Source organism: Artibeus jamaicensis, unplaced genomic scaffold (assembly GCF_021234435.1).
Source record: "Artibeus jamaicensis isolate MK-2021 breed Jamaican fruit bat unplaced genomic scaffold, CSHL_Jam_final contig_465, whole genome shotgun sequence".
In the NCBI taxonomy this organism is placed as follows: domain Eukaryota; kingdom Metazoa; phylum Chordata; class Mammalia; order Chiroptera; family Phyllostomidae; genus Artibeus; species Artibeus jamaicensis.
The window spans coordinates 474371-488988 of record NW_026521843.1 but is presented as its reverse complement, the minus strand read 5'-3'; the positions used below and the strand labels follow the sequence as shown (position 1 = coordinate 488988).

At 56.3% G+C, this 14618-nt stretch overlaps 1 protein-coding gene across 1 annotated transcript in view; it reads left to right on the top strand.

Annotated features, from left to right (window-relative positions):
• MYT1L (myelin transcription factor 1 like) overlaps positions 1–14618 on the top strand; it is a 106126-nt gene that overhangs the window by 41073 nt on the left and 50435 nt on the right. The window contains exons 6-10 of the mRNA XM_053666884.1: positions 579–1553; positions 5649–5783; positions 9530–9620; positions 11027–11134; positions 11244–11455. Of these exons, the coding sequence (XP_053522859.1) occupies positions 579–1553; positions 5649–5783; positions 9530–9620; positions 11027–11134; positions 11244–11455 (1521 nt within the window). The remainder of the gene's footprint in view (positions 1–578; positions 1554–5648; positions 5784–9529; positions 9621–11026; positions 11135–11243; positions 11456–14618) is intronic.

Genomic DNA, 14618 nt, shown 5'->3' with positions numbered 1-14618 from the left:
CCAGTGCAGCCCACACGTGTGCTCCTGAAACTGAAAGCACGCGGCGGCGGCGGCTCCACCGGGCTCCTCGGAACCGGAGGCTCCTCCCTCCCGCCGCCTGAGCACCTGGTGAGAGCAGACCACTCAGAAGCAGTTGCCACGAACATCTGCTTGAGAGTTAAAACAAGTAAAGTTCGTGAACTCTCACCAAGTGTAGTCATATGATGAATGGAAAGAATGGCTGTGCATCTGGTTGGGCTACAAATGAATAAAGCCAGTAAAGAAAATAAGCCATTCTCAAAGTTTAGAAGTGATGAAAACTAATACCTTTAAATGATACTTACTTACCATGCACACTGGTTTACTTTAAGGTTAATTAAGGAAATTAACAGTGAGAAAGTGTCCTGAGCATCTTGTGTTCCTGGCACAGGCTGCTCGCCTCACGGCGCCACCGCCTTCTTGGGGCCGAGGCGCGGGTGTGACTGCAACGTGCGGCTCGCGGTTAGTTTTTCTGTCCTTGCTGTTGCAACTGAACTTCAAGTTCTAGCCACTCTTCTCTTTTCTTTTCTTTTTGTCCTTTCTTTTTATTTTCTTTCCAGAAGATCACCAGATGAATTGTCACAATAGTCGAATAATGCAAGATGCAGAAAAGGACGATAACAATAACGATGAGTATGATAATTATGATGAGCTGGTGGCTAAGTCCTTGTTGAATCTCGGCAAGATTGCGGAGGACGCAGCCTACCGGGCCCGGACGGAGTCGGAAATGAACAGCAATACCTCCCACAGTTTGGAAGACGACAGTGACAAAAACGAGAGCCTGGGCCGGAAAGGTGAGCTGAGTCTAGACTTAGACAGCGACGTCGTCAGAGAAACAGTGGACTCCCTGAAGCTGTTAGCACAGGGACATGGTGTGGTGCTCACAGAAAACGTGAGTGACCGGGGCTACGCAGACACCATGGCACAGCAGGACAGCAGGAACATGAACTACGTGATGCTGGGGAAGCCCAGCCTGAACAACGGGCTGGTGGACAAGCTGGTGGAGGAGAGTGACGAGGAGGTGTGTCTGAGCAGCCTGGAGTGCCTGCGGAACCAGTGCTTCGACCTGGCCCGGAAGCTGAGCGAGAGCAGCCCTCAGGACCGGGGCGCCCCGCAGAACCCGAGTGTCCGCCAGCACGTGCGGCCGGAGGACGACTTCTCGGGGAGGACGCCGGACAGGAACTACTCTGACATGATGAACCTGATGAGGCTTGAGGAGCAGCTGAGCCCCAGGTCCAGAACTTTCTCCAGCTGTGCCAAGGAGGACGGGTGTCCTGAGAGAGACGACGACACAGCCTCCGTGAACTCAGACAGGTCCGAGGAGGTGTTCGACATGACCAAGGGCAACCTGACCCTTCTGGAGAAGGCCATTGCCTTGGAAACGGAGAGGGCCAAGGCCATGAGGGAGAAGATGGCCCTGGAGGCCGGCCGGCGGGACAGCACGAGGTCCTATGAGGAGCAGTCGCCACGACCGCTGCCTGGGGACGAGCGGAAGCCCAAGCCCAGCGATAGCCATGTCAAAAAGCCATACTATGGTAAAGGTAATATTTCTGCCTAAAGTAAGTTGCCTCTCAGAAACATGAGCTCGAGGGAGAGATGTGGATGGTGGTCACAGTTAACATGTGCCCTGCCGTAGATTTGATCTCTGATGCTCATTTCTTAGGGCTGGTTCCAGAGTTACAGTTTGTGATCACGTTCCTGAAGAGCCAATGAAGTGTGTGTCTGAGAATTACACAAAGCAGCTCAATGTCGTATTCTCAGAGCAGATGAGCGCTAGGCTGGTTCAGTGGGAAATGCATGTCTTGGACAGAAGGGTCAGACACCAGACACCCTGAGTGAGAAACCATGAGGAGGGGCCTGCGGTCTTATAAGCGGACCACACTCAGAGTGGCGAGGGCTCACGTAGCAGCCAGTCAGTGGCGGGGAAACTCTGGGCAGGTGACCTCCCGGCTGATAAAGTTTTATCACCAGATACAATGGCTGGGAAAGCTCCCCCACAGGACACAACCCCGGTGGAGACTGAACAGGGATGGAGCGGTGGGTGACGTGAAACGGGGGCAGCGAGTTCACATTAGTCACGTGAGGGCCTCAGCAACCGGAGCCCCCTGCCCTGCAAGGCGCTGCACGTCTCCTGCCAAGACCAGCAGTCGCTCCCCTCCCTGGCTCCACGGCACCGTGGGGACGTGGTCGCGCTTATTTTACTGTGAAACACCCCGAACCCCCGGTGTGGCCGTCTCAGCGAACTTTTACTCGTGAAATCTGCAAGCAGAGGTCAGCACCCCTCTCCACATCCAACCCACACGCGTCAGGCCCCGTGCTGACTGCCCCAGCCCGAGCAGTTGGCCCCCATCTGCAGGTCAGCCGGCCCGCTCTCTGGGGGGCACACGCAGCACTGGGGCGCCTGCCTGTGTCAGTCAGAGCCTCTCTTAGAACTAGGTGAGAAGCAGTTTCAAGAATAAAACTGGTGATCCCTTAAATCCTCCCATGTGAGTGCCAGAAAGACCCTATGTTGTGGTTTCTGTTCTATTCCTATCAATACTGAGTTTCCTCCCTGTGGATCTGATCATGAGCTTCAGGAATTTGGTTTGAAAATCAGTTGCAGTGCCAACTTCAAACCCTCAGAAAAACCCTCCCTTCTGTTGTGACATAGGCGTGTACTCTCCTCTCAATGTGTGCACACAGCCCACAGCGAGCTGGGCCTCGCCGGACTCAGATCGAGTTCAGGATGAGACTGAGCCAGAAGCCCTCAGGCGCTCGCCCAGGCTGGAGCACCGAGGCCGACTCAGGGATGCAGAGGGAGGCCCGCCAGGGCGAGGTGCGTGCGAGGAAGGGCTGGCGCTTCGGGCCGCAGCGTCCAGCACAGCGGAGGTCGGGCTTGCTCTGGGTGAGCGTCCTGTGGTGGTGCTGTGGTTGCAGTGGAGTCTATAAGAGCTTGTTAGTTGGATGCTTGAGGATCATAGCTCACCGCTTTTAGGAGGCAGTAGTGCCCTTACGGCTTGCTCAGCGGCACGCAGGCGCACTGGGCCTGCGTTGACAGTCGGGGAGTGACGTGCCGAGGAGTAGAGTGTGGGCACACTGGGCATCGCGTCTGTGTCCACGGCTCCCTCCACACCCAGAGCTCTCTGTGGATTTGACTCATTGCGTTTTGTGATTGTTGTTCTGGGTGTGTTTGGTTGGGTTTTTGGTAAGAATTGGAATTCAAACTATGTGGTTCCCCAAATAAATGGGGACAGAGACGGATGAACAGTGAGGCTGAGATGTGCCTTTTCCCTGAAAGGCGGAGGCTGAGGATGCAGACTTTTTAAATGAACCAGAAAGCACGAGTTCCTGCCTCAGCCCAGTTTTTTCAGGTCGTCGTCCTCTGAGAGCTGCTCACTTCTCTCTTATCAGCGTGTTTCACATCATCCCCCAGTTGCTTTGGAAGATGCCGGTAGTTATGTCAGAACCAAGTGAATGCAGTCAAGCAAGGGCACCAAAGTAGGCAAAGGGAGTGATGCCCTTCTCACGGAAAAAAAAAGTGATGTCTTACCAGGATGTCTGAGTAGTCCCTGTGACCACGGTCTCTATTTTCAGCTCCCATTATTTTTTTAAAGCTGAAGGGAACATTTGTACCAGTGCTCATTTCCATTCAATCTTCTCAAAATGATTTAAATGGTGGGTAAGAACCTTTCCAAACTCGTGACCTAAAACAAGAGGTTCAACGTGAAACTTCTGTTTTTTCTTCAGCATCCACTAGGATGGGGATACTGGAGCAGCTAAACCAGCATGCAGGTTTCTTCTAGATACTGTTGCAAGTTCATGGTCAATCGGTCTGTTTGCTCGCTTGGTTGTTTGGTGTTTGCTCTAATGTTTGCCTTCAAGACAAGTGGGTATTGAAAGAAACGAGAGAACAAGGGAGGCCATGCGAAGGCGGGCAGCTCCCAGCCGGGCTCGGCTCACGCATCGAGAGGAGATTACACCCTGCCGTCTCCCAGAACCCGAGGCAGGCGGGGACGCGCTGTGTTCACGCAGACCTGCGGGGACGCGCTGTGTTCACGCAGACCTGCCCTTGCCTCCAGGACCCTTTGTGAAACTGGATGTCCCGTGTCCTGATGAAAAAGGGTCACTCAGTGATTAATGATGGTCATGGTTTATTTTTTGTCATTTAAAAGTCATTTATATCTAGTTTATCATTATAAATTATTACATCTCTAGTTTATGATCTTAATTTTTTCCTTTGACACTGTTACTGTGCACTTTTATAATTACGTTGATTAAGTTATACAAGTGTTATTGTGCAATTACTCACGAAGGAATGGAGTGCCAGGCTGTGGGTCGGCGTGTGGGGGAGGTGCTCCAGGAGGGCGCCTGACACCGAGACCGCAGCGTCCGCCTGTGGGTCTGTCTCCGGGGCTGCCGTCTACCAACAGTGGCCGAGGGCGGCCGGCGGCTGCCTGGAGGGCGCTCCCTTCACCTCAGCAGTTAAAAAGGAGGGTGCTCTTTACAGGAACATCAAAACCTTTATCTGCAAGTCCTTTGTCTATTTCCGTTTACATGAATGGCTTAACAAAAGTCAGTAAGACTTTAAAATTTTTAAAGCAGGCTTTTTTCCTTATATAAAATGAATTCTTAACCAAAAGTAAAACATATTTTTCAACAATCATGATTGGGCTTGATTAATAAGATGCTAATATAAAAATACTAAATACCTAGAAGAAATTTTAACCACAGTGCTCCCCAGACCAAGTCACACTAGTCACTGTCGATTGATAATCTGCGCAACTGGTTTTCAAAAACTGGCTCAAACACAGGGCTTCACGCACCGTGATACTGTGGGGCCTGAGCTTCGTCCTAGAACTACTGCTGGAGCTGTCTTCTGCACGTTTATGCACTGGGGTCAGTTCTGGGCGCAGAAGTAATTTCTGAGCAATGCCATTGCATTTCTGCCTCTGGCCCCTTCCCACTGCCCCTGCCCCCCCGCAGAGCTGCAGCCACCCCAGCACAGTGTCACGGGAGCCGTCCTCTGGTCCCAGGGCACTGGGAGAAGCCCAGCAGGCAGGCACTCGGCAGCTTCTGGAACGGTCTGATTGCGCATCCCCTGTGTCAGGCAGGGTCCCCTCCACTCGGGTCATTTGCTTGCAGTGCCTTCTGAGAGTGCATCTTATTTCCAGAAAGTCTCTGAATTGATGTGCTGCCAGCCAGTGTGGCAGAGAACACACTCAGCATTGGCACACCTGCACCCCACAGTGTCTGAGTCGGACGGAGCACTCGGGCCGAGAAGAGCGCCACACGGCGTCCGCCCGTGGTTGCGTTTCGCATCTGTGCTCTGAGAAGGCCACTGCCACATCCGGTCTCCGCTGGTGTCTCTGAGCTCATCATGTAACACACGGGGAGACCGTGCAGAGTTCGGGGAGGCATAGTCTCCGTTCTCTTTAGCCCAGAAAATAAAATATGTTATGATTCATGATTATACCGTTCAGGTCAAAAATCACCCCAAACTAAAGACCTACACAGAAGCCTGTTGCCACAGCCTGTCTCCCGACACCTGCTTTACTTCTTTACTTGTCAAGGTCTCTTCAGAGTGTGAAGTAATCACATTTGTCTTCAGAGGGTAAAGAATTCACTCTCTTGACACCTGTTGTCGCTTTTAGATCCCTCGAGAGCAGAAAAGAAAGAGAGCAAGTGTCCAACCCCAGGCTGCGATGGAACCGGCCACGTGACCGGGCTGTACCCGCATCATCGCAGCCTGTCCGGATGCCCGCACAAAGATAGGGTCCCTCCGGAAAGTAAGTTGTGACGCCCCGCCCTCGCACACACACCTGCCACTGTCTCAGTCATCGCTCTTGCCTCTGTCATTTCCATCGACTCAGAGGGCAGCCACCCAGCACTGGTGCGCTCGTGGGGGCTGACGGGGTCCAGACCTCTTCCTCTAGTGGGCAGTGTGTGCCCCTCTGCCCCCTCGCGCAGGCCTGAGCACCAGGCCTGGCTGCTGACCTGCCCGCTCTGTGACCTCAGGCCAGCCGCGGCCCTCCTCACCTCCTCTCAGGCTGCAGCACTGAAAGTAGACAGTCTGCACGCTACCCCACCCCTGCAACAACGGCTGTGAGCCCCCGGAAAACCACTGGGGAGTCCTGCTGCCCGGTTACCTGGAGTTCTGCATATTTGCAAATCCGTATTTATATTTGTGTTCTATTGCATTTCACTCAGAAGGTCTGTTCCATGTCACAGTTGCCCCTGTGACGTCCCTGCACAATAAAGTCTTCAGTCAGGAGGCCGTGGCGGGTGGGTTCTGACCCCGCACGTTTGTTTGAATCAGTTAGGTTTTACATTTTTAAAGCAACTAAATTCCCTTCAGGACTGAGCCGAAGTGCACTCTTTCTGTTTCTGTCGGCACATGAAATGTGCCGACTGTTTTCAAACAACCAGAGCTGATTGTGCAGGAAAACAGCCCGTTCTCAGAAAGAACCGTGGGACGGTAGAAACTTAGGTCCGAGGGTTCCGCCCTGTCTAGGACACAGCTGCCAGACAGGAAGGTGGAGTCGCTGGGCTTGAGATACGGCGAGAGGACCGGCTGGCTGTGCGCTGGGGCTTTTGAGACCGGTCCCACTAAGATGCTGACTCTAGGGTACTCGAGGTAAATCTGTCGGAACCCCGAGAGGTTCATAGTAGGTGAGGCTTAGAACACGGGCTTAGCGGAACATTTCCAGGTAGAGAATATTTAGAAGCTGCCGTGGCTCCAGGTTTTCAAATGGCTGCTGAAAAGAGCAAAGGCACACTTCCTGCCAACGTCCTGGGAGCAGGCGAGAGGGGCGTGGGCACCAGCGGCCCTGCCCCGTGTGTTACATGACCAGGGCGGCTGCATGTGTGGCCGCAGCGGCTGCCCCTGAGCCTGGCGCTCTTCTGGCACGCAGCCCACACTTGTCAAACACCCGCCAAGCCCACGGTGAGCGCTGGCCCGTTTTCAGACGAGGGAAACGCGTGCAGACTGTATCGCCGCCTTTCCAGGCCGAGCACAGAGCCTGGCCAGCAGGAGACACCCAGTCCTTCCGGGACTGACATGACAGGTGCAAGCTGGCCTGGGCAGGGAACTCGCGGGCCCCGGGGGCCACGCCCACCGTGTCCCAGGCCTCCCTGTCTCCGAGGAGACTGGGGCCGAGCCCCGACCCGTGCTGACCAGCATGGCCCCGCGGGCGCGGCTCGCACCACCTGTGCCCGGTGCTCCTCACCTGCAAAATGAGGGCAAGGACCACAAGCCAGTCTCGTAAAAGAAAGCTTCTTTATGCCATTTTTCTATAAGGCCTGTATTTTCACCTTGAAACAGATCAGTTTCTCCTCATGGCTGACAAATCCCCCTGACTCCGCATTTCCACAGGGAAAGTCTAACTGCAGCAGAAATGGGGGCCGCACTCCGACAAGTTGCCTGCTGGATGGGCTCGTGCAGACCACCCTGGTCTCCTTGGGCCAGGCCAGGGGGCTTGGCCCCACTACTGACCCCACAGATGCCTCCCCAGTATTTACTCATGTAAAATTCCTCACAGCATCTTACAAGTGGGAAGACGTCACACTCCAGCCGAACTCTGCAGAGAACTCTGCAGCCCCAGTTCGTATGCAGCACTCAGTGTTACAGGCAGAGGCCACGCCACTGGCCAAGACCCCAGCCCTGGCCCTCTGAGAGCCCCACCTAGACAGGATGCCGCACAAGGCAGATGTGGGCCCTGCAGACACGGGCCTGAGACCCCTGGGGCGATGACCTCCTTGCATCAGCCTGTCCAGCATGAGGGAGAAGGAACTTGGCATTTATGAAAGCAACTGGAATGGCCTGTGCAAGTGACCGGGCCTGGAGGAGGCAGGCGGCAGGGACAGGAAGTCTGGGGCCGGTTCGGGAAGCATCCCTGAGATGGGCTGGCAGGGCTGGGAGACCAGCTGCCGGGGGAGGGAAACATAGGTGAGGGAGGAAGGCCAGGCTGGGCGCCTCGGGACACAGCCAGGTGGTTACACCTACAAGAGGCTGCATCTGTCCCACTGAAACGGAAGTGCTGTTGGGCCGTTGAGATGGTCAGATGTGTGGGAGCTCTCTGGCTAGCCCTATGCGAGGTGTCAATGGACACTAGTGAAGTCGCCCAGATGAGAACCACAGACGGGAGTTTAGGACACGAAAGGACAGGAAAGCGAAGCCCAGGGGGAAGGGCAGGTGGAGAGAAGTCAGAGGACACAGAGGGACCGGGAGGGGGTGGTGTCTCCGCCCCAGGCCCACACACAAGGGTGATGCCTGAGGTCCAGAGAAGTCCGCAAGGGGGACTGGGGGGCAGTGGTGAAGGACGGGCCACCAGTGTGGTGAGGGGCAGAGGCGGCGCAGACTCGAGGTGACGGGGGTCCCGTCGTGGGGCAGGGGTCAGAGGTGCTGTCATGTTGAGGTCTGCACCGCAGACGTGTGAAGGGTCGGCTGTCTGCAGGGACATCAAGCATAGGGGAAAGGTGGGTGTTGTCCAAGAGCAGTTGTGTCCTGGGAAGGGTTTGTGTGACATTTTAACGGGGCAGTCGGAAAGCAGGGGAGAGTCCGGAGTGAACAGTGTGAGTTGAGCAGGACCCCAGAGGCAGGGGAAGAAGACAGGTGCAGGCAAAGAGCTCACGTGGCAGAGACCCAGGCAGTGGGGCCAAGGTGCCCCAGGAGGGAGGCGTCCTGGACCCCCTTCCAGCCAGGGCCAACCCAGAGCGAGCCAGGCCGACTCCACTGGGAGAGCTGCAGGGGCGGCCCGGAGCGGGGGGCGAGGCGTGGGCTCAGGCAGTGAGCGCGTCACATGGGACAGCGCACACATCACACACGTTTCAGCCCAGGGAGGTCTTTCCAGAAGGAGAAAGGCTGCAGAAAACAGAATCCTGTGACTCGTTTGGGCAGACTCTGTTGGGAGGGGGCCCACGTTCACCTGCACAGGGGCCAGTGTCATGGGTCACTCCCCTTGACTGTCCGCCTTCACTTCTCATGCCCACCAGCCTTCCCCCGCAGCCCAGAGTGGTGGCCTGTTCTTCCGGCAGAGAGGCCCCTGGCTACCTGGGTAGTAAACACACAGAAGGCAGGCTGGCTGCTGCCGGGCGCACGTGGCCGCTGTGTGCCATGTGGCCCACTTGCTGGTTCACAGGCTCAGCCACACAGCACTGACCGTTCCAGATGGAAGGTCGTTACTTAATTCACTTGATTTAAAAATAAGGTTTGGGGCTCACTCTCTACTCTTGACTGCCACGCTCACGATGCTGTGTGTTTTTGAAGCAGCAGCACAGGCTTGGGTGTGGGACCAAGATCAGGGCCCTTGCGTCCCTACCCAACTCGGACCAGTTGAGCCCTCCAGCTCCCCCCAGTGCACCCCACACTGCATGCCACTCTGACGAGGTGAGACCCGTGTGTTCCCAGCCATCACACACATCCGTGGGACCGAGTGCTGTCTGCGGGCCCCGTCGTCAGAGCAGCGGCAGCTCCTGGACCTGGCCTGCCCCCGGGTTTTAATGCTGCACTGTTTTCTCTGCCTCTCCCATCAAGTCCTCGCCATGCACGAGAACGTTCTCAAGTGTCCTACTCCGGGCTGCACAGGGCGAGGGCACGTAAACAGCAACAGGAACTCGCACCGCAGGTAAGCCCGCCGTGCTGTGCTGTGCCCCACCTGCAGGCGGCCCTCCGAAGGCCCACACGTCTCCTGCCCGCACCAGAGGACCGAGACTGTGGTCCCCTGGCTCACGGGGGCTCAGGTGCTTAGACCCCTTTTTCACAGACGGGGCTTTTAGTTGTCTCACCCACCTGGAAGGTGCCATTTGAGGCATAGCATCTGAGGTGGAACCGGAACCTGGAACGAACGCGGTAGTGGCTCCCCTGTCTTCCAGGGAGTGGGAGGGACTGTGTCCCGTGCACCAGGTACAGAGGGACGCAGAGCAGGGGAAGACCGTGCACGTAGGATGCAGCGGGGCTGCCACCAGACTCTGCTGCAGCCCCGTCACCGGTGTGGACCACCGGGCAGGCAGGTGTCAGGAACGTGGGGTGTGCACAGCACCAGAGGGCTGTGCCTTTCCTGGCCCAGTGCTGCCCCCCGCTCCCCATGCTCTGGGCAAATCGCGCCTCCCTTCCTCCTGCATCCGGCCTCTGCTAGGTTGCCTTGGGCCCAGTCGGATGCTTTCTTGCAGAAGGCAGTTGTTTCCCTCTCTTCCAGCCCCATCTCAGCCTCACAGCTCCTGTAAAACTGCCTCTGAACCGGGCGGCCCTGCGCGCCACTTAAGGCCCACTTTCCTGACTGGCGAATTTGGTTACTTGTATTAAATGTCCAAGGAAATGGAGAGTGGCCTGGGCCTGTGCTGCAGAATGAGGCGGGGTGGGGGCAGTGAGGGTTGTGCTGAGCACGGCTGGACGGCACGTTCCCACCCTCACACAGCCACACGCACACAGATCAAGGGCCACGTGTGCCCACACTCCGTGGTCCTGTGATGCCATGGAAACGACAGGCACCACGGTTTCAGAGGGGCAGACCCGGGCTCACTCATGAGGACTCTGCTCTGAAACGGTGCCCAGCAGTCCTCCAGGGGATCCAGTTCGCCTCTGCTCTCTCAGGGGAGGGCCAGCCGTGTGCTGTGGTCAGCAGGGCTTGCCCACGTGGTCAGTCCAGACTTCCAGAGCCCTGCTCGTGCTGCTCAGACCTGTCCTGCCCCGTGGTGAGCCCCTCCCTGCAGAACTCTGCACACCCGAGATCGGAGCCTGTGGCCAACACTGGCACCCGCTCACATTCCATTGAGTGTCACAAAACTCACTAGCTGTCTGGGAAGGACAGAGTGCCCTTTACACAGGGCGTGGCCAGTAGCACTGCCTGCTAGGGACAAGAGGGGACGTGCCAGCTGTCCCGTGGCGGCCGTCCTGAAAGCCGGCTGGGTTTGGGAAATGGCCACCGGCCCCTGCTTGGGGTCTGGCTGTGCTGATGGGGGGTGGGGGTGGTGACTGGGTGTGTGTGCTGCAGAGCCATCTGGGAAGACAACTGATCCCTGTCTGTCATTGCAGCCTCTCTGGATGCCCTATTGCTGCAGCAGAGAAGCTGGCAAAGGCCCAAGAAAAACACCAGAGCTGCGACGTGTCCAAGTCCAGCCAGGCTTCCGACCGTGTGCTAAGGTACCGGCTCGGAGTGTGTTCATCTCGTGAGCTCCAGGCTCACTGCGAGCCCTGTCTGCCCCGCAACCACGGGAGAGCCAGCTGTTGGTTGTTTCTTATTTGCTTACAGGCCAATGTGCTTTGTAAAGCAGCTCGAGATCCCTCACTACGGCTACAGAAACAGCGTCCCTACTACCACGCCGCGCTCCAACCTGGCCAAGGAGTTGGAGAAATACTCCAAGACCTCGTTTGAGTACAGCAGTTACGACAGCCACACGTACGGCAAGCGGGCCATAGCTCCCAAGGTGCAAACCAGGGACATATCCCCCAAAGGATATGATGGTAGGAGGTGCACACTCTTCTACACGAGAGTCGCGCTTGCCGTTGATGATGTTGTTGTTGTGTGTGCCCATGTTCTACAGGCCGGCCAAGCATGTGGCCCCTCGCTAGGTCCCAGAGGGCAGCACACGCCACGGGGGCCCCTTGGCTGACAGCAAGGGTCCATGGGTGGAGAGCAGGGACCACACAGTGGACAGAGAGCCATGCTCTTCCTACTGTGGCTGGGACTGTGCCCTCATCTCTGCAAACGCCCTTGAATAGGTGGCCCAACCTGGCTGAGCCGGGACAGCCGGCAGCAGCGGCCCGAGTCCTGGGCAGTTTGGGGAAGGTCTGCACCCCCACCCCCGTTCTCAGCCCACGGTGCACAGTGGAGCCATCAGGGCAGCTTTGCAAATCTAGTGTTCAGGCTGCGCCCCACACCTGGCAAACTAGAACGCCAGGTGTCCCCTGTGCGGTGACATTTTTAAAGTCCCCATGATTCTCCTGTGCAGCTGAGGGTGGGTGACTTCTGCTGTCACCCAGCACCTCCAGCAGGCAGGGACCCTGGCTGCCCCCCCCCACGCCCCAGGGAGCAGCCCCGCTGTGATGTGCCGCTGTCGCTGGCGCCCTTGGAACCACCACAGCACTTACCAGCAAGGCAGAGCCAAGGGGTCACACCAAGCCCTGTGCTTCCCAGGACAAGCCAGTTGGAGCCCCTCCCGGGCGGGCGGGTGGGCAGGGGAGCCGTGACCTCAGCCTGTCTCTTCTCAGAGTCCCAGGCAGTGGGGTCTTGGGGGGACCACACTGCACTGGTTCCACTCACTCGCCCGCCCAGTCGTGTTTGAAGCTCTGGGCTCCACGGGCTTAGCTGGCAAGTGCTGCTGACCGCACGTGGGCCGTTTGATGCTGTAAAAGCCCGTCTCTGGGGCAGGGAGGCAGGGAGGTAGATTTTCACGGATCTCCGAGCTCCTCTCTGGAACAGAGCACTAAAGTCACAGCAAAAATTCATTTAAATTGAATGCTTGGGGTGTTCTGAAACCTTTCTATGATTCAGTATGAGTAGCTTTTTCTAAGTTATGTAGTCGTTTCTTGTCTTAATAATAATTAATTTGTATAGTGAATAGAATTTAGTATTTCTTTGATATATCAAATATTGATTATCCTTGCATGTGTCAATTCTTAATGTATAGGAACAAAGATGTAAATGGAAAAGAGGAAGTGACCTACAGTACGACAGAAAATAATTCTTTTCTTTTGTTTATTTTGTAATAATAATTTGTCAGCTTCAGGTTTTGTTATAACTTCATTCATTTAATTGCAAATGAAGGATCAAAAGAATTGAGGCCATGTACTTAAGGATTCTGCCGACACCATCTGCGGTGTGTTGCCGTTTTGCATGATGTTACGGGGCCCTCGGCTGGCCGCTCCTGCTCGCATGCCTGGCTGCTGTGCCCTGCTCTGTGGCCTGACCCCTCAGCCTTAGTGGTGGTGGGGCTGCGGGTGGGGCAAGGGCCAGCAGAGCACTTCTGCAGGGTGACTGTGCCCGGCAGGGTTAGAAGTCAGAGCTGCCGGGCTCTGGGCTCAGCTCTCCCAGTAGGCACCGTGTGACGCTGGACATGCTCATCTTCCCGTGTGTTTGTGTCCAGAGTGGAGTGGAGGGCGCAGCATCGGCCCTACCCACTCCGGCTGCTGGGATAACCCGGGCACGACTCTGAAGAGGGGAGCAGACACTATGTTAGTTACTGGCGATGATACTCGCTGCCCAGAAAAGAATACCTGTTGTCAGAAGCTTGCGCACAGCCATGCTGTTTAGCTGACCCACAAGAAAACGGGAATATAGAGAAAAAACTTCACTATTGGGTGTTCAAGAAAATAAGAAAATAGGGAAGACACCCTTGTAGCACCAAACGTTTCCTGCAAAGGAGCCCTGTGGCCCCGTTTCTCGCCCACCAGACTCGCCAGGCAGACTTCTCAGATGTCAGGAAGTGCCCGCTGAGGGTGCTCGGCTGGGCCTGGCCCTGGGCTGGGGGGCGGAGAAGAGCAGGGACACCACAGGGGACTGCAGTTAGTGGTCCTCTGCCCAGAGTGTGCTCCCAAGACTTGCTATGGGTGCCCAAGGAATTTGGTCCTCGCTCCTTAAGAAAAGGCAGACCAGCCCGCTGTGTGGGGTGGGGGCAGGGGCAGAGGACAGAGCTTGGGAGCAGAGCATAGCACCCTGAGACCCTGCCCAGGGCCCTCAGCACAGCGATGCGACCTCCTGCATCCTTCCGGACACCCACTAGTAGCTGTCTGTCTATCCATCTGCCTGTCTTGTCTATCCATCTATTTATTCATCCACCCATCACCCGTGATTCATTCTCCATCCATTTGTTTATCCATCTGCCCATCATCCATCCACCCACCCATTTATCTTCCCGTCTGTCTGTCTGTACATTCATCTACCTATCACCTGTCTATTCTTTCTCTCTTGGTAACAAGTTTCAAGGAAGGGCATGTGACTCGAGAGAAGACAAGTAAAGACACTTGCACACAGTGAGCTGAGGTGTCCGTTGTGCCTGTAAGAGCCGGTCTGAGCTCTCTCCAGCGGCCAGTGTTAGACATGATCTCGAAGCGGAGTAGGCATCACATGCAGTCGAGGAAAGGACGAGAGAGAGAGAGAAGCCAGCAGACGTGCGGGTCAGTGGGAACCGCCGGGGGCCGGCGAGGCTGCACTCGCCACCCGAGATGAGGGACGGGGAAGGGACAGTTGCGCTAATGGCGAGACGTGGAAGTGAAGCCCACACACAGGAGGGATGGCAGAGGGAACAGGGAGAGAGCGGAGGGCTTGAACCGGGGTCCCACTCCTTCCTGCCTCTGCCGTGGGCACCAGGCCAGCATCCCTCCCAGACCCCAGTACAGCCTGCTCTCTGGGGCAGCTGAGGACGGTTCTTCCAGCTTTGATTCCAGCCTTGAGTGCTCAGGGAAAACAAAAGATCTTGTGACATGTGAAAATGATATGAAACTCATGTTTCGGTGTTCACAAGTTAAACTCCCCACCCCCCTCTTTGCTCACTCAGCTGCAGAGCTGAGCAGCTCTGGCAGAGTCTCGGCCACCTGCACTGTCTCTGTGGGCAGTTTGTCAGCCCCTCAGGGTGGTTGCACACCCAAAATGCACAGCCCTGAATGGCCTTTCCTAGCTTCTCAGTTC